The 18,549-nt window shown below is 42.5% G+C and overlaps 1 protein-coding gene across 1 annotated transcript in view; it reads right to left on the reverse strand.

Annotated features, from left to right (window-relative positions):
* COLEC12 (collectin subfamily member 12) overlaps window positions 1-18,549 on the reverse strand; it is a 196,858-nt gene that overhangs the window by 174,778 nt on the left and 3,531 nt on the right. Inside the window, 1 exon segment of the mRNA XM_030336875.1 lies at window positions 2,585-2,635. Coding sequence (XP_030192735.1) covers window positions 2,585-2,635 — 51 coding nt within the window.

Consider the following 18,549-nt stretch of genomic DNA (forward strand, 5'->3'; position numbering starts at 1 on the left):
AAGACCTACTTAAAACTAAAATGCAATAATGAATCCCCAAATAGACAAGGGCTGGTTGTCCTAATATCATGCCACGCTAGATTACCAGAAAAGATCACCCATTTTGCACTTTATTATAATTTTGTACTGAATTTAAAAAAGCAAAATATTATGTAAACTGCTACAATTTCATGTAGCAAACGTTTCTGAATAACTGTATACAAATAACTCTGGAAACAAGCCACCAAATAACAATTGTTAGAACAGTGAGTGGCCCCTTTGCCCTGTGAATAACAAATCCCTGGTTCATGTGTGGTCTAAATTCAAGTTGTGATTTGCATAAATCACAACAGACCCTATATGTTACCCCACTCAGACCACTTGCTAACACTCTTGCCACGCCTCTCTGCTCATGATCGCCAATATTGGTAAGTTTTTACCATGCCTCCTCTGAGTCATCAGTCTATGATTTCCACACATAATGTAACCACCACAAATTAAATATTTCAGCAACTTATCATTTTTGCGTGTTTTTCACCAAATCCCCATCCATCTAGCTAGTTACACAGCTAGTTACATAGTCATGAAATTTTAAAAAAATTTCTCTCAAGGTCACTCTTTTTAAAAATTTTTTTTTTCTTTCCAACATTTATTTTTTTTGGGACAGAGAGAGACAGAGCATGAACGGGGGAGGGGCAGAGAGAGAGGGAGACACAGAATCGGAAACAGGCTCCAGGCTCTGAGCCATCAGCCCAGAGCCCGATGCGGGGCTCGAACTCACGGACCGCGAGATCGTGACCTGGCTGAAGTCGGACGCTTAACCGACTGCGCCACCCAGGCGCCCTCAAGGTCACTCTTTTTAAAGGAAACATTTTCTCATGGCTCTTCTTATTTCTACTAACGTCCAAAGAAAGATCTGAAATCTACTGATTTCCAAAATAGGCAGGTCAACATTGATTTTGCCTTATTTTTACAAGTTTGATATTCCTCTTTATTTCTACCTTTTCATTTTTGTTTTGTTTTTCTTTCCTTTATAATTCCTGGGTTCATCTTTGCTCCTGCTACCACCTTCAGTGAACCCACCATGGCAGTGCAGAACAACACAGGGCACCAATCCCGAAACATGTAATGTGCAAAGAACAGCAGTGTGGAGGAGGGGAGAAAGTACTGAGCATCCCTGCCAGTGTACGAATGGAGTGGCCATCGGCTTGATGCCAGTGCATTCCCATCATAAAGCCCGACTTTTTCACAGAAAGAAATGTAGAAGTGTATATCCAGAAGGAAAAATGTAAAGCAATGAGGGAGCCAGAGCAGCTGGGGACTGTTAACTTTAATCAAAATCCAGCCAGGAGACTTTTTTTTTTTTTTTTTTTTTTTAGTCAACAGGAAGTAGATTCATTCTCTTTCACATTCTCTCTCTCCCATTCTCCCTGCCCCACCAACACACACACACACACACACACACACACACACACACGCACACACACACGCACACACACTCATTATTTTCTCCTCTATCCTTCTTCATTTCCTCTTGCCAAGGCACAGAAACACCCTGGACAGAAAAACCCCAGCTCCTCTGAACAGTCTTCAGAACTTTAAGTGTTCACTGCCAGTTCAAAACCAAATTGCAGAGCATGAGAAGCATGGTCAAAGAGAGACGAGCACTGTGTGCGGCAGTCTGGGAGGCAGAGGAGCGTGTTTTGGTTCCCTACGGCTGCTGTAATAGATTTCCACAAACGTGGTGGCTTAAAACAACACAAATCTCCTCTCTCACAGTTTGAGAGGCCAGAAGTGTGAAATCCACTCCAGTTGGCTGGAATCAAGATGTTGGCAGAGCCCTGCTCCCTCCAGAGGCTCTGACCAGAAAATCCATTTCCTTGCCTTTTTCAGCTCCTAGTGACCACCTGTATTCCTTGGCTCGTGGCCCCTTCCTCCACCTTCAGAGTACACCACCTTCTCCTGTCAGTCGTCAAATATCCCTCTCCCTCCTTCTCATAAGGACACTTTGATTGCATTTAGAGCCCACCTAGATAACCCGGGATAATCTCCCCATCTCAAGATCTTTAACTTAATCACATCTGCAAAGCAACTTTTGCCAGACAAGGTAACATTCAAGTTCCAGGGATCAGGATGTGGATACCCCTGGGGGCTGCTATCCAGCCACCACAGGGCACCTGTGTCTGGCTGGGTGCCTGGAGAAAGCCGCCTTCTCACTATACACTAGGTTATGAAAAAGGAGCCCTGAGGAAAAGAGGCAGAGATGTTTTCTCAATATCAACATAGAGAAATCACGTGTATTTTTGCTCCTGTCCTGTCACAGATTTACCTTTTTCATCAAGTTTTGCCTATTAAGCCGACTGGTTTACATTCAGCGAACCCTGTGAGCATCCCATCACTTTCTGTGCCTGGGCACGGCTTCTGCTCCATTACCATTACCCTTGGTGTTAGGAGAAATCGTCCACCTGTTACAGGGAAACTCAAAACTTCCAGTCAAACCTGGGCCTCGGAACCACACACATCCATGTGTGTTAAAGGTCCAGCAATGGCGCTATCACCGTATCTCGTATCAAGCACAGAGAAGAAGAGCTTGGTCAGCACTCACCAAACCGCTTGTAACCGAAGGACTGCACCTCCTCCTCCTCTGCAAAGTCGTCTGCAGGAAAAGCAAAGGCACAGTGTTAACCCTGGCAAGGCCCAGATGCACAGGGCCAACCTGGAATGCAGCTGCTGGGACCCCACCAGCTCCACCCTCCCCCACCTGCTCCACCCTCCCCTACCTCTCCATCCTCCCCCACCTCTCCACCCTCCCTCACCAGCTCCACCTTCCCCCACCTCTCCACCCTCCCCCACCAGCTCCACCCTCCCCCACCAGCTCCACCCTCCCCCACCTCTCCACCCTCCCTCACCAGCTCCACCCTCCCCCACCTGCTCCACCCTCCCCTTTGCCCACAACACGTGTCCTTCTGCTCCCAGAAAACATGCCACACTTTCTAAGAAAAGCTATGGGGTTCCTGCACTGGCTGTTCCCTCTGGCTGGAATGCTCTTTCTTCTGCTCTTGATGAGACTCCTACTAATCCAGGTCTCAGCTGAAGAGTGACACCTTTGAGATGCCTTTCCAGACCACAACCCAGACACTCCCTGTCACACCACCCTACTTTAATATTACTCTCTGATATCCTCCTCATTTTATGTGTGTGTGTGTCATCTTGCATCCTGTGAGCAGAAACTTTTTCTGTTTTGTTTCACGAACGAATCACCTATGCCTAGAATGGTGCATGCCACAAAGCAGGGGCTAAATGAATTTTGTTGAATGATGACTGAATAACCAGCTGTCCAAAGGGTTATGTTATCGTCACGTAACTGAGTCTTAAGCCCTTCCTCTCAGATGCCAGGCTCTGGGGTCCTGTGTTTCACTAAATGTGACATCTCAGGAGCCCAGCATGGCTCCTGCAGTGACAAACAAACCCTTCCCACTCCCTTTCCATTGGATAACCAGGACCAACAGATGGTTTTCCAGTAAATACATTTCAAAAGACAGACTTGCTGTGGGAATTCCTAAATGTAGGGCCCCTCTGGAACAAAAGAGATAGGTCAGCCAAGCTTTCTACCAAAAGATCTAAATCCAGACCCCCAAGACAGATGTGATGTGATTCCTTATCACACTGACAAAGAACCTACTTTACAGTTCTGCCAGGTGTGGGTCTAGTTTCTTGTGCACTTAAAGGATATTTCTGACAACAAGTAAAGTGTCAAGATGAGGCCTTTCCAGGGAGCCCTAACCAATTATTCTTGAGCTGGTCACCATTATTGCACCAGCATTCAGTAATCTCCATTATGCAGTTCAGTTCAAAAGCATTTATTTGGCACTTACTGTGGACCAGAGATTGCCAGGCAGTGGGGCTTCAGAAATGAGTGAACATAGTCCCTTCCCTGAAGAAGCTGACAAGTTTTCAAGAAAGAGAGTCAAGGAGCGGGAAAACAAAGTCTCTGAGATCATTTTTTTCAGGCCCCAAATGGAATGCAGGACCTGGATGTATCTGAACCTTGAACTATTATAGAAAAACCCAAGAGGCATGGTATCTGTAATACAATGTGGTGGCCTTAGAGCACTAGTTTGTTGTGAAGTGCTATGAAAACACCAGTGAGAGAGCAATTACTTCCAGCAGAGAATGGAGAAGTGTGTATCTGTATTTTACCATTGTTTCCTTATTCAGAGAACAGGGAAGAAATCTTGCTTGGAATGCAGAAGGCCAGGTCTTCATAATTAAAGCAGTCTTCTTATGTCAAAGATTGAAGCTTTAGGGGTGCCTGTGTGGCTCAGTTGGTTAAGCATCCAACTTTGGCTCAGGTCAAGATCTCATGGTTCACGGGTTCGAGCATTGGGCTCTGTGCTGACAGCTTGGAGCCTGGAGCCTGCTTTGGATTCTATGCCTCCCTCTCTCTCTGCCCCTTCCCCGCTCACAATCTCTCTCCTTCTCTCTCTCAAAAATAAACATTAAAATTTGTTTTAAAAAAATATTAAAGCTTTAGTTCTTTCTACATGGAAGAACATGCTTACAACCAAGAGAACAGTACCTTTCTCAGTCACTCGGTGACTGGTTAGTTTCACAAATACCTATTAAGCTCCTCTGGGCCAGCTTTACTAAGTAATCCTATCATATTAATGGCTGAAAGGCTTGGTCTAGTCTCAGTTAAAGAGAAATCCTTATCTACTGCTTCTGCAGATAAATAAATCCATTCATTCATTTACTTATTTATTCACTCAATAAACATATGCTTATAGCCTAATGGGGTTGATGAGGCATGAAGACAGGTAATGGTGTCACCTAGATGTCAGCTTCCCCTGCCAGTTCCAGCCCCTCCTCCACCAGGCCACGTCTGAGGAGTCTACTCACAGACTCCTCAGACATTGTGAAGCAAGGAGGCATCACTGAGGATCACACAGTGGAAACAAAAGAGCGGTTTATGCTGTACCTCTGATAGCAAACAGCTTACAATTTCCCGTTAGACATTTCTGTTCTCCTCCCAAAGCTTCTTTTCAGCAAGCCTACCATTAGTTTGTTTGTTTGTTTTCTTTTTCCTCTCTGATCTTTTTCCCATGCAGCATTTAGTCTGACTAACTCTTGTCTCCTTCCTGAAATTTCCCTGGGAACTTCAAATGTCTCATATTTTTGTTACTAAAACAGTTCAGCTCTGTCTCCAAATTAACATACTCAAACCTATTAGGGGTTCGAGAAAACAAAGGCCTTCCAGGTGACTCCTAATAGGGCTCAAGGAGGATCTCCTGCTTCTTGTCTTAAGCCTCATTCCAAAAAGATCAGGACTTCTTACAGCGGCTACTAAAAGAATACAAACAACTATCTCGTCCAACTCTACAACTAGACAGAAAATCATGAGACCTAAGGGGTACACGTCAAGTACCATAGATCACATCTCATGTGGATGATCAGGGAAGGTCTCATAGAGAGGCATCTTAAATGAGTCTTCTCAACGTTTTTTCTTTGGAGGAAAAAAGAGAATTTTGGAAACACTGTATAGTATGTTCCTTTCTTGGCGATTCACAAGGGTTTTTGAACTCTTATGAAAGAGGAAAAAGAACTTAACTTTGTTTTACTCGTGTTTTCAACAGTTGATCTTAGAATCCTCTTCTCGTATCCTTAAAAGCCAGGTGAAGTCAGTCAGGTAACACTTATCTGTTGTTCATTTGCATAGCTGGCTGGCCCCCAGAGCCCTCTGCCATGTTTCCCCAGCTGTGCAGCCAACAAACAGCCCATTCAAGCTAGTGGTAGAGCCAGGCATTTAGGGGATGGAAAAAGAGAAAAAGGCCAGGGCTGATGGCTCTGTGGCTGCATGGGCAACCCACATCAGGCTACACGAGCCCCAGGAGAGAGGACAAGGTCAAGTGTTCTTAATGCCTAAATGCTTTATTTTTTAAGTTTATTTATTGTGAGAGAAAGAGAGAGAGAGCATGAGCTGGGGAGGGGCAGAGTGGGGGGGGAGGAGGGGCGGGAGGGGAGAGAGAGAGAGAGAGAGAGAGAGAGAGAGAGAGAGAGAATATCCCAAGCAGGCTCCATGCTGTCAGCACAGAGCCTGACAGGAGCTCTATCCCACGAACCTTGAGACCATGACCTGAGCCAAAATCAAGAGTCAGATGCTTAATCCACTGAGCCACCCAGGCACCCCTCTTTTTTTTTTTTTATTTATTTTGAGAGACAGAAAGAGAAAGCAATGCCTGAAGATTTTAGAGGGGAAAAGACTACAATTCAGCCCACAGTGGCAGACAGACAGGTTTGAGGAAGATAAATAAGCCCGACATGATGTGCAACGTTGCATTCTATTCTCAAAACTTTTCCTCACGCTCTGTAGACCCAAGGGAAGTGCATTGTAGACTATCTTTACAGTACCGAGGGCCCCCAAATGTGGTGTTCTTAAATAAGGATAATCTCCCTAGAGAATATCCAGTCACCTCAGCAACTTGCCACTTTCCAGAATCTGTCTCTGACACCACCTAAGCCACACATCTGTTGCACCCCTATGCAAGCAAGGATTTGGCTAAGATGAAAGGCCTCTAAGTTCTGGTGTGGCCCTAACCTGATCCCTGCTTGTAACAGCAGTTTGTCTGCAGAGAGGACATAACCTTAACATAACAAAATAACAAAACAAGTTTAAAACAATGTGAGATTTATATCTATAGGCACATGCTTTTAGGCTTCCACAGCTGTATTTCCGCATTTTTGTTTCAATACCTATGGGCTACCCGGTCTTCAGTTTGCCTGTTTCAAAAAGTGATTTTTATTTGTTTTCTTTACTTTCCTTGGTATGTGGCACAGAGCCACACTCGCCAGAGGTTTCATGATAGAGAACGCTGAAGAGAATTCTGTTGATGATTGACAGCTTTGAGTCTTGCTATTTCAGGGTACCATGGGTTCAAGTGAAGATGTTCCAATCAACTTAAGGACCAAGTGTGTGACACCCTACAGTTAGAATATACCTCTCCTTTCCCTACACTCCCTTTAGGTCAGTGCGACAGCACTTTCCTCCGTCTATCCCCGTTCCAGTTGCTGGTTTTCACGCCACCAGATAGAAAGCCATTTGAAAACAGGAAACTTGTTGCATTGTATGTACCCTCAGCAACCAGCACATTTATGGCACCTTATAGGTACTCAATAGTTGTTGAAACTCAGCAGATTAGAGTTATATATGTGTCTATCTCTACTACCAGTTGATGAATTCCTAAAGAAAAGAGATTAAATCTTCCTCTTTTTAAATATTCACCACATTTGGGGAAGATAAGAGAACTAATATTTAGTTAATATCTTCCATATGTCAGATACTTCCTACTCATTATGTTTCTCTGTTTTACAGATGAGAAAACTAAGGCTCAGAGGAGTTACATAACTTGACCCCAGGTCTCACCGCTTGTGAGGAGTCAGACCAAGACTAAGACCCAGAATCTGGCAGCAGTGGGGGGAGGAGGGCTCGAGTTCCACACCATGAGGACACCACAGTCCCAAGAAACTGAACCCTGTGCTAGCAGCAGAAAAGCTAAGGTGCAATGCTTTATACCACAGAATGCTGAAAAGGCTGAGGAATTTGGGACACAGGTCACTCTTGAGGGAGAATCAACGTAAGGCTAAAATAGGAGGACTGGATGAACATATATTTAAGAAGCAGTTGCCTATAACCAAAAAGACAAATGGCAAATATTGGCAAGGATGTGCAGAAATCAGAACTCTCATATGCTACCAGTGGACACGTAAAATGGTACAGCCACTTTGGAAAATGGTCTGGCACTTCTTCTAAGGGTTAGGCCACTTCACTTCTAGGCATACATCCTAGAGAAATGACAACACATGTCCACACAAAAACTTGTACGCAAATGTTTGTAGCAGTATTAGTCATAACAAGAAAAAGTGGAAACACCCTGAATGTGCACAAAATGATGAACGGAGAAATTAGGGTAGAGCCACACGATAGAGTATTATTCAGCCCTAAAAAGGAATGATGCGCTGGCATGTGTTACAATATGAATGGACCCTGAACACATCATGCTAAGTGACAGAAACCAGTCACGAAAGACTGCATGTTGTACAACTCCATGTATATGAAATGAAATGTCTACGTTAAACAAATTCAGAGTTGGAAAGCAGATTAAAGGTTGCCTATGGCTAGAAGTTTTAGGGGAAAATGGGGAATGACAGCTAATGGGTATGGGGTTTCTTTCTTGGGTGACAAAAGTGTTCTAAAATTGATTGTAGGGGCGCCTGGGTGGCTCAGTCGGTTAAGCGTCCGACTTCAGCTCAGGTCACGATCTCGCGGTCCGCGAGTTCGAGCCCCGCGTCAGGCTCTGGGCTGATGGCTCAGAGCCTGGAGCTTGCTTCCGATTCTGTGTCTCCCTCTCTCTCTGCCCCTCCCCCGTTCATGCTGTGTCTCTCCCTATCTCAAAAATAAATAAACGTTAAAAAAAATTTAAAAAATAAATAAATAAAAAATAAAATTGATTGTAATGATGGTTGCAAAACCTGTGAATACACAAAACAAAACAAAAATCCAAAAAAAAACCCCACTGACTTGTACACTTTAAATGGTTTGTGTGGTACGTGGGGCAGCGGGGGGGGGGGGGGGGGCGGGGAGCAGCTGGACTTCCCAAGTCCCCTGCCAAGGGAAGTGACTGTCCCTCCCTGACTACAGCAGAAGACCTAAGTTTATTTTTCAGAGAAGTCAGAAACAAAAGGTATCTTGCTTAGAAGACACCAGGAACAGCTGGGATGAGGGGACTGCAAGGGACTCAGAGAAAAGGTGAACGTTTGCACACTGAATGTCCAGACACGTGGTCCTCCTCTCCCAGTCAGCCAGACTGTGCCCTCTAGGTCAAAGACTGGAAGGCTTTTCCTGGGAAATCTGACCAGTTAAGAGAAAAATAAACGAATGATTCTGATTCTGGGTGGTCCCCAGTGGAACAGCTCAGCCAGTTCAGCCTAGAGTGACAGTCACAGTTCACAAAACCCACCAAAACAAAGAGGTTCTAACCAACCTTTACCATAGTCTGTTCCTACTGATAAGACCCAGACATATGACACAGCCTCTAATATGAAAAAAATAAATATGAACATAAAGAAACCAGATAGGGGTGCCTGGGTGGCTCAGTTGGTTAAGTGTCCGATTTCAGCTAGGGTCATGATCTCATGATTCGTGAGTTCAAGCCCCACGTCGGGCTCTGCACTGATAGCACAAAGCCTGCTTGGGATTCTCTCTCTCTCCCTCTCTCTGTCCCTCCCCTGCTCATGCACATGCATTCTTTCTCTCTCAAAATAAATAAATACTAAAAAAAAAAAAAAAAAAAAAAAAGGAAACCAGATAAAGAAATGTGGAGGAAAGACATATGATATGAGATGAAAAAAATTTCATAAAAAATTTCTACCAATATCCTTAGAGAGATATGAGAAGATAACATATCCATAAAATTAGAACAGGATGGCATAATTTAAAAAAAGAACCATAAGAGAAAAAGAAAAAGCTCTTGGAAATTAAAAGTATGATCATAAAGGGGCACCTGGGTGGCTCAGTTGGTTAAGTGTCTGACTCTTGATTCTAGCTCAGGTCATGATCTCCTGGTTCATGAGATTGAGCCCCATATCAGACTCTGTACTGACTACACTGAGCCCGATTGGGATTCTCTCTCTCTCCCCCTCTCTCTCTGCCTCTCCCCTGCTCATATGCTCTCTTTCTCTCTCTCTAAATAAATAAATGAATAAATAAACATTTTTTTAAAAGTATGATCACAAAAGCAAAAATTTAATAGAAGAGTTGGAAAACACAGCTGAAATATTCCAGAGGTTGGGAAGGAAGGGAAACAAATAAATAGAAAAGAGCAAAGCCAAAAAGAAAAAGAAAAAAATCAATTCAGTGGATCCAATATTTAAATTCAAATAGCAAGTGTTTTAGGTAAAAGAACAGGGGTAGATAATTATCAGAGGAAGAACTAAACAAAATTTTTCAGCAGTGAAGGATGAGTCTCCAGAGTGAAAGGGCCAGTTTCCTCCCAGCACAAAGAAAAGAGATCCACTCCAAAGCACATCACTGTAAAATTTCGGAACACTGAGGACAAAAAGAAAATCCTAAAAACTTCCAGACAGGAAAACTTAAAAGCTTACAAAGGAAGGGGAAGGGGAAGGGGAAGTGGAGGAGGAGGGGAAGGAAAGGAAAGGAAAGGAAAGGAAAGGAAAGGAAAGGAAAGGAAAGGAAAGGAAAGGAAGACCTCACACTCACACTTCTTAATAGCAAAACTAGAAGAAAATAGATCAGTGCCCTCAAAAATTCTAAGGCTAAATTATTTCCTACACAGAAATCTCTCCAGTGAATGAGTAGGTAATACAAAGATGTCTTCAGACCTACACAGTCCCCAAAAATGTACTTCTCATGAACACTTTCTTCGAGACATTTGAGAATGCATTCCACTAAAATAACAAAGCTAGAAAAACACGTGTGTGTGTATCCGTGTGCATGCACACATGCATATACCCTAATCTAACCCTAACCCTGAGTAGGTCAGAAAGCTCCAGGGAAGATTTCTTCAAAAATATGGAAATGAGAGAATATCTACTATAGGTGAACACATGTGTAGAGATTCAGAAAAGTGGAAGAGACTCTGGGGATGAATGATGAGATATATACACACACACACACACACACACACACACACACACACACACAGGAAGCTAAGCAAATAAAACAAGAGAATTGTTAACTCCAGAGGAGAGAAGTTATGCATGAAGGAAATATGAGTCAGCTGTGAATAGCATTTATATAAGTATAGTAATATGAACACTGAATGCTGATTTAATCAAGATTATGATGTAACTATTTTGGGATGATGGAGGGCAACAGACGGCATCCATGATGCCGGTTGTTAGGTGGAAATGAAGGGTGAAAGAACTAAACCTTATCTGCTATAAAGGGGAGTCAATATATATGCCTAAATCTCAATTAGCAATTAGTACTAATTGCTAACTAATTGCTAACTAATTGCTAACTAGTACTGCTGTAGTACTAATAGTAATAAGGAGGAGGAGAAGACCACAAGCATTTCACTTAAAGACAAGGGGTTGTGACAGATCATCTGCATAAAGGACTACCAACAATTCTTTCCATCCCTCCATGTGCAAGCCCATTTCCACTCTCTTGAATCTGGGAGAGCCCTGTGACTTGCTTTGGCTGATGGAATTTGCCAGAAGTAGCAGTGGGTGACCTCAGGAACTGGGCCCCAGATGCCTTTCAGCTTCTGTTTTCACCCTTTGGCAACTAGCTGCCATGTGAAATGTCCCACGACCGTGCTGGACTGGAGGCCCCCCTGGGAGAGAAGATCTGTGGGAGAGCAAGAGATGACGAAGGGGAAGAAGCCATTCCAGCCACCCTGCTGATGCCCGGCCCTGGGGGTGCGGCTGACCAGCATGGTCAACACCCCAGGAAGCAGAAGCCGAGCCGAACTACAGAATCCTGAACAAATACACAGCTGTTGTTTTACGCTACAGGGTTTGGGGATGGTTTGTTAGGCATCAGAGGATAACCGCAAGAAAAGTAAATGCCAAAAGAAAATGCTAAAAATGTTCTCAAGAGATTCCCTCTGGGGACTGGAAAATGATGATATGAAGGTGGGCCGGCAGGAAACTGCTGTTTTTCATAATAAATCTCATTCGTAATAAATATTTTTTGACTCTTCCAACTATATACATCTCTAACTTTGAGTTAAAAAAAAATAAAGCCAACAAAACAAAGGAATGTGGGTGCAAGATAAAAGTCAGGTAGACAAAAATGAAAGTGCTGATGACCAGAAAAAGGTCCAAAGTCCACCCTGTTCCAAAGAGCCAGTGTGAAGAGGTCAACCTGAAGCAACAGAATAAGAAGTTTGGACTTAGAGCCTTAAATCCCTGGCACAAAGTATGTTCTGACAAATGCCAAACTGAACAGAGCAAGTTCAGACTTCCTTAGGAGCCAGGCTGAAGGACCGTGGACAGAGGCTAGGCTCAGTGATGCTGTCCACATGTGCGTATCCATCGGCTACTCTATGCTGTTTCTACCTCGATGCAGTCCCAGCTCTTGTACAGCCATCACTGTTAGAACAGAACAGCACAGTCCTACCAGCTGTTAGAATGTTTCCATGCTTCCAAACCAGCTGGTGAACATACGCTGCCTGCCGTGAGCATTCCTGCAAGCTGTTCCTGTGGGTTCCCACCACCACTACCTATCACAGCAGGTCTGGGTGGTGAGGAGAGGAAAAAATGCCCCTGCATCCCTGGAGCCAAATACCCAGTGTCATCTGGACCCCTGAGTCTACAGTTGCCCTCCACTGGCCACTGCTGCGTGGAGGCACCTTCATGGCACTGCAGAACTGTGGCCTCCAGAGAATGTCACCTGGGTTACTAAATATTTTGGGCATCTCTTTGGACCACTGTGCTGTTCTGGGGGACTTTTCTCCTAAAGCCAGGCTGAGCCAGCCAAAGCTTGGGCTCTGGAATTAGAAGACCTGGGTTTGAACACTGGCTCCACCTCGTCTGGCAATATAAACTCAAGGCTGCCTCTCATTCTCCCATAAGATGGGACCAATAATTCCTATCTCACTTATTGTTGGGAGGCAAACAGGAATTGATATGTGGGAAACACCCAACACATACTTAATGCTTAATAAACATGAGGGGTCTTTCTAAGTAAGAGGACAGAGGTGGTAACAGCGGTACTCTGCTTTAAGGACAAAAATAAATATCACAAAACTTGAATGCTCATGAAATACAAGATAGCTTTAGGTTTGGGTAGGGACCACTTATTTTTTTATTTTTTATGTTTGAGAGAGAGGGAGAGAGAGAGAGAGAACACACCTGAGCAGGGGGGATGGGTAGAGGAAGGGAGAGAGAGAAAGAGAAATAGAAAGGGAGAGGATCTCAAGCAGGCTCAGTGAGAAGCCCAACATGGCGCTTGATGTTGGGGCTCAACCTGAGCCAAAAGCAAGAGTCAGATGCTAAGCCGAGCCACCCAGGTGCCCCAGGTAGGGACTACTTTAGTGCTCAAGTTTCAAAAGACTCAAAGCTCCAGTCTGAAGTGAGCATTTGGGGGAGGTCAACAGCAGGGAAGTTTGACTAGCAAGAGTATTATGTGGGGTGGGTTCAATTTGGACCCTAGCTAACTGGCACTGAAGTATCTATCTGATATTGAAGAAGATTTATCTTAAATTTGGGCTGTAAAAACTGAAGACAGACATTCTTTTTATTTTTGAGAGAGACAGAGTGTGAGCAGGGGAGGGGCAGAGAGAGGGAGACACAGAATCTGAAGCAGGCTCCAGGCTCTGAGCTGTCAGCACAGAGCCTGACTCAGGGCTTGAACTCACTAGCCGTGAGATCAATGACCTGAGCCGAAGTCAGATGGTTAACCAACTGAGCCACCCAGGCGCCCCAAAGGCGGACATTCTTTAACCTTAAGAGCCATACTAGTACTATCTGCCCTGGTTTCATAGCTTTATAAATATAAAACCTAACATGGCCCTTGTATAGTTTGGTTTGCCCATTGGCATTTCTGGGCCATAGTTGTTAAGTATTCTGCAAGTGAATGAGCTCAGTGCAGTGTAATACAATACTGAGGTTCAGCATAATTTTGATGGGGTAATTAGATCTGCCTTCCAGGCCTCCCCACTACCCTACTCCAAATGGATAAAGGAATTTGTAGCAATTTAAATACTTGTAGATTACTCCAAATATTACAGAAGATTTATTTCAATTATTCAGCTGCTTTCCCAACTTTATGTTTTATAACAAAAGGATCACTTTTTGGTTCAATAGTATAAGTTTGGTTTTTTTTTAAGTCAATATTACAGACATAAAATGACCCCAATTTGTGGTACAACTTATGGTTCTGATTCTTATAAAAACAGCAAATACTTGCTTTTAGGGTAAAGAGAGATACCATACCTTTTTCATTCCTTTATATTCCAAAAAATTGAGGTGATTTTTTTTGTTACTTTTACCCCTAAATTGGGAGTGTAGGCTAAACCAGATTTCCCCTGGGAGCCAACTTTAACAACTTAAAAAGTAAGAAACAAATATGACACTCAAAACCTTGATCCCCACATCTACCATTCATGGCTAATTATAGGGCAGAGGACATGCCTCTCTTTGTTTTATGATGGACCTCCTCATCCAATCACATTGTCAGGTTAATAATAAGAAAGTCCAGAGCAGACGAATCACTGCCTCAAATTTTATAAGGGCTCTGAAACGGCCTCAAATACATGGGTCATTTGTCAAGGAAAACTAATGCTGTCCAATTCTCTGGAGGCATGCAAAAAATAAGTGGTCTTTGTTAACTAGCCCCCTCCCAAATAATAAATAAACAACTGATACATCTGTTTTGTTTTGAAATCACTTAACTTTCTGTTTAGGTTATCCAGACAATTATGCCAAAGTGATATACTATAATTAATTGCAAATAATGGACCAACATTGAGCTCAGGAGACAAAGTTTGAGAAAACTGTGATCTTCTCTCACCTCCTACAGTGAAATGCCTCACTTCAAGGTTTTGCGGTGCCTGGATGTACCATTTCCCTCTTCAATTACAATTAGAATAATGCAATCTGAAATATGAAATATAATTCAAGGTAATGAATCAGCTTGCATCATCCCTCCAAATGAAATTATCCCTGTTCTCAGCCAGGTTGCCCTCTCCTCCTGTCCTCCAACAACATTTATCTGAACTTCACATAGGCCCCATTTCACCTTTTACCTTAGATTCCAATTGTTTGTGCATAAGCCTTGCTCTGCCCACCAGACTGCAAGCTCTTTGGGGACAGGAGCTGTATAATATACTAAATAATGTAAATAATATACTATATAATGTACTAAATATTTGAATAGATCTCAATCATATACTAAATGAATATTTGAATATATTTGATATAAAGAATATTTGAACATATTTAAGTGATATATTAAATAAAGAGTAAGTGAAAGCTAGTTAAGATTTGGTGGCCCAATCATAAATAATAAAATACAAATATGACAAATCAGTAGGAAATCAACACTACCAGTGAAATAGACATGATCTCATACAGTATATATATATATATATATATATATATATATATATGCCTCTGTCCTAATGCTTCCTTAGAGATGAATTTGTTTTATGTTTTGATTCTTTGATGTCGTATTTTTACTGGATAAATCTGGACACTGGATTTGAGATACATATCTTTAAAAATAGTATGTCATTATTAGTAGGCATGAACAATAGTGCTCCTGGAAATTGCATGCTCTTAGGCAAATTAAATGTATTTACAAATATTTAATCAATTTTCTACCACTACCACAAATGAGAAAATTGTATGATTTTACTATAGTTTACAAACTCACTATAAACACGGTCCCTGCATTTTCAGTATGGCTGGTTTTTATATAATACAATGATGACGATAACACTAGAGACAACAGCTAAAGATAGACCAATGTGAGCACTGTTCCTATAGAGAGCACAGCTCCCTCCAGCCTCTGAGGTCAGCTTTAACACATTTGTAATTTGAAAATTACTTTTCTCTCAAAACTGAAATTTTTTCTTCATGGTATATATTGTTTCACTTGATTAACTTAAATGGTTCATAACTGGCAATTCTATTACTGCCTGGAGGAGGCAGCAGGTTAACAATTACACAGTATAACAATAACTAAAATGTCTTGAGTTTTCATTAAGCGCTAGACACTATTCTAAACAATCCATACCAAGCTATTTAATCCTCCACACAACGAACAAATAAAAATGCCATTGGATAGATGCCATTACTATCCCCCACTTGACAGAGAAGGAAACCAGGGGCTATGTTCCTAACCAGGGGAGGTTAGGTAATTTTCATGTGGTTACCAGGTCCTCTGGTTTCAGAGTCCACACCCCTTGCCACCACACTAAAATTATCAGGCTCAACTCCTGGGGTCACTATGTATAATTACATTTTATGAAATGGTTATATTTTATTTTATTTTATTTAAAAAAAAATTTTTTTTCAACGTTTATTTATTTTTGGGACAGAGAGAGACAGAGCATGAACGGGGGAGGGGCAGAGAGAGAGGGAGACACAGAATCGGAAACAGGCTCCAGGCTCTGAGCCATCAGCCCAGAGCCCGACGCGGGGCTCGAACTCACGGACCGCGAGATCGTGACCTGGCTGAAGTCGGACGCTTAACCGACTGCGCCACCCAGGCGCCCCGAAATGGTTATATTTTAAAGTATGCGTTATCAGGTATAAAGTTGAACTATTTTGCCTGTGAATAATACGTTGTTACATAAATATCGGTTTCTTAACATTTCTAGGTCACAAGGAAGTGACTTAGGCCCAAAGAAGTGCAACTGCTTCCACAAAAGCCAAGCACAAGTCAGGAAGAATGTCAAATATCCAATCTCAGTCTAGTGAATATGACCTCATGTGATACTGAGTTATAGTCCCAAACCATTCATTCAAGAAAACATAAAAGAGTCATATTTAATATATCAAAGTCCAATAAATTTACTTAATTTTTAAAACTTCTCCCATGCTGAAAAACACACTTCCTTTATATTCTAAAGAGTATTAACTGAATATTCATGATAAATTCAGGGATTAGCTCTTTGGCATCTTAATTTGATATCACTTATTTCTGTTTACGCTAGTTTTCACTGCCATATAATTACAAAGGACCCTTAAGCAATCAGCAGGATCTTTTCAAGGCACTATATTGGTTTGGGCTCTTCAAATATCACTCACTTAAACAGAAATCAAATCACTGATTGAAAAGTTACCTCCCTCAAGCTTTGTTGCTATGGTTAGAAACAGCGGTGTCAGCAGTAAAGAATGAAATACTTTCTATGAAGAATGTCCCTATTTCCCTATCCGTTGCTCATAATGTTTATTTACTACCACTACTACTATTTTATTTTTATGTATTTTTCTTATAACTGATCATCTACTGATGGTTACAGTCTGTTCTTGAATATGACACTTCTGACAATGTTCCATTGTTTCATGGCAAATCTGTCAGCAAAACTGTGGTGCAGAGGCTGTTTTCAGAGTTGTTGGATTCAGTGAGCCACTCACATTCATTCAATCAGTCATAAGCAAAACCTCCCAGAAGATAAACTGTACACATGGCAATGACTCTGGAATATGATATATCTTTTACAAGAGCTTCTATCTAAAGAGGCTCTTCTAGTGGCTGGCTGTAGAGCACATCAATTTCTTCAGACCTTTGATGCCAGGTTATTATAGGTCTGAGTCCAGATGGTAGGACTGTATGTGGCTCACTTAGTATCTAGTGGAATGTGACACACAGTAGGTACTTAACAAAGATGGGTTGATTGAGTGGAATATTAGAGTTTGGCTAGGAAGGAGTCTAAGCAAGAGGTGTCATGTGCATTCTGGAGTCAGACTGTCGGAGTTTGAATACCGGTTTTCCCACTGACCAGCTAGGTGCCCTTAGATAAGTAACTATGTCTCTTTGAGCCAAAATTTCCTATCTGCAAAATGGAGAAAATAAGGACACTCGGCTGGGCAGGTGCTCAATAAGTGTCAGCTATTATTAAAGAGAAAAATAATAAGTGGGCATATTAAGTGGCCATCAGTCATACCTAAGAAGTTGTTAGCAAGCGTACCCCTTGGTACAGATCAACCTCGTCCCTGCCATTTATCTTCCAACATATGACCCTGTTTCCTTCCTCCAGGCCATTGACAGGAACTCTGGAAGCTGAGTGGGAGTGAGCCGGTGCCTTCAGAATGGCAGAAGATGGAAAGGGCAGAAACAGCCTGGTAGAGCTGACCCCATGGTGGGGTTAGATTCTTCACAGATGATTACCTTCCAGACCTAGAATGCTGTCCAGCCTCCACTCCCCCTGACTGCCTGATTCTCTTCACTCAGACTCACCAGCTGAAGCTCCAAAGCACCATGGGTACACACGGCAAGCAAGAAGGCTGTGCTCTACCACCACTCTGGGCCTCCTTTCCCAGGACCCCACCCCTTCTTCCCACCATGGGGAGACACGTGTCAGATTTGCCACCTGAGAGATTACTCACATTCCACGTTTACCTGAGGCAAAATATATTTTTTTTCTATCACAAAACTTAAATGTCTATTTTCCCATCTGAAAACTTACTTTGGTAGCAGCTGCATCAACTGTTTTAAAATACTATTTTAATAAGCATTAATTCAGAAAATTAGACACCTGGTTATGCTGTAGCTTGCAAGCTATCATCTGCCAGCTTGTCCCAGTCACACCCTTATCGGTAGATGAACTGCATGGTAAAAAGCAGGGGGGAGGGGACATAGGAGTAATCTTGGGAAACTGCAGAGACCACAGAAAAGATCTATACTTAGCAATAATTAAACCTCAGATTAAGAATGTTAAGCATCCCCAAACTAATGAAAAGTCAAAAGTATAATTAGATTGTAAATTTGCCTTCCAGAGGAAGGTCAGCCCCAATTCCAAATCAGTGAAGGGGAAAAGGCCTCATTTTGTTTCCATTTCCCCTCAGAAAACATGATGCTTTCAATGCAGCTGGCCC

The sequence above is a fragment of the Lynx canadensis genome, chromosome D3, assembly GCF_007474595.2.
Source record: "Lynx canadensis isolate LIC74 chromosome D3, mLynCan4.pri.v2, whole genome shotgun sequence".
Classification (NCBI taxonomy): Eukaryota; Metazoa; Chordata; class Mammalia; order Carnivora; family Felidae; genus Lynx; species Lynx canadensis.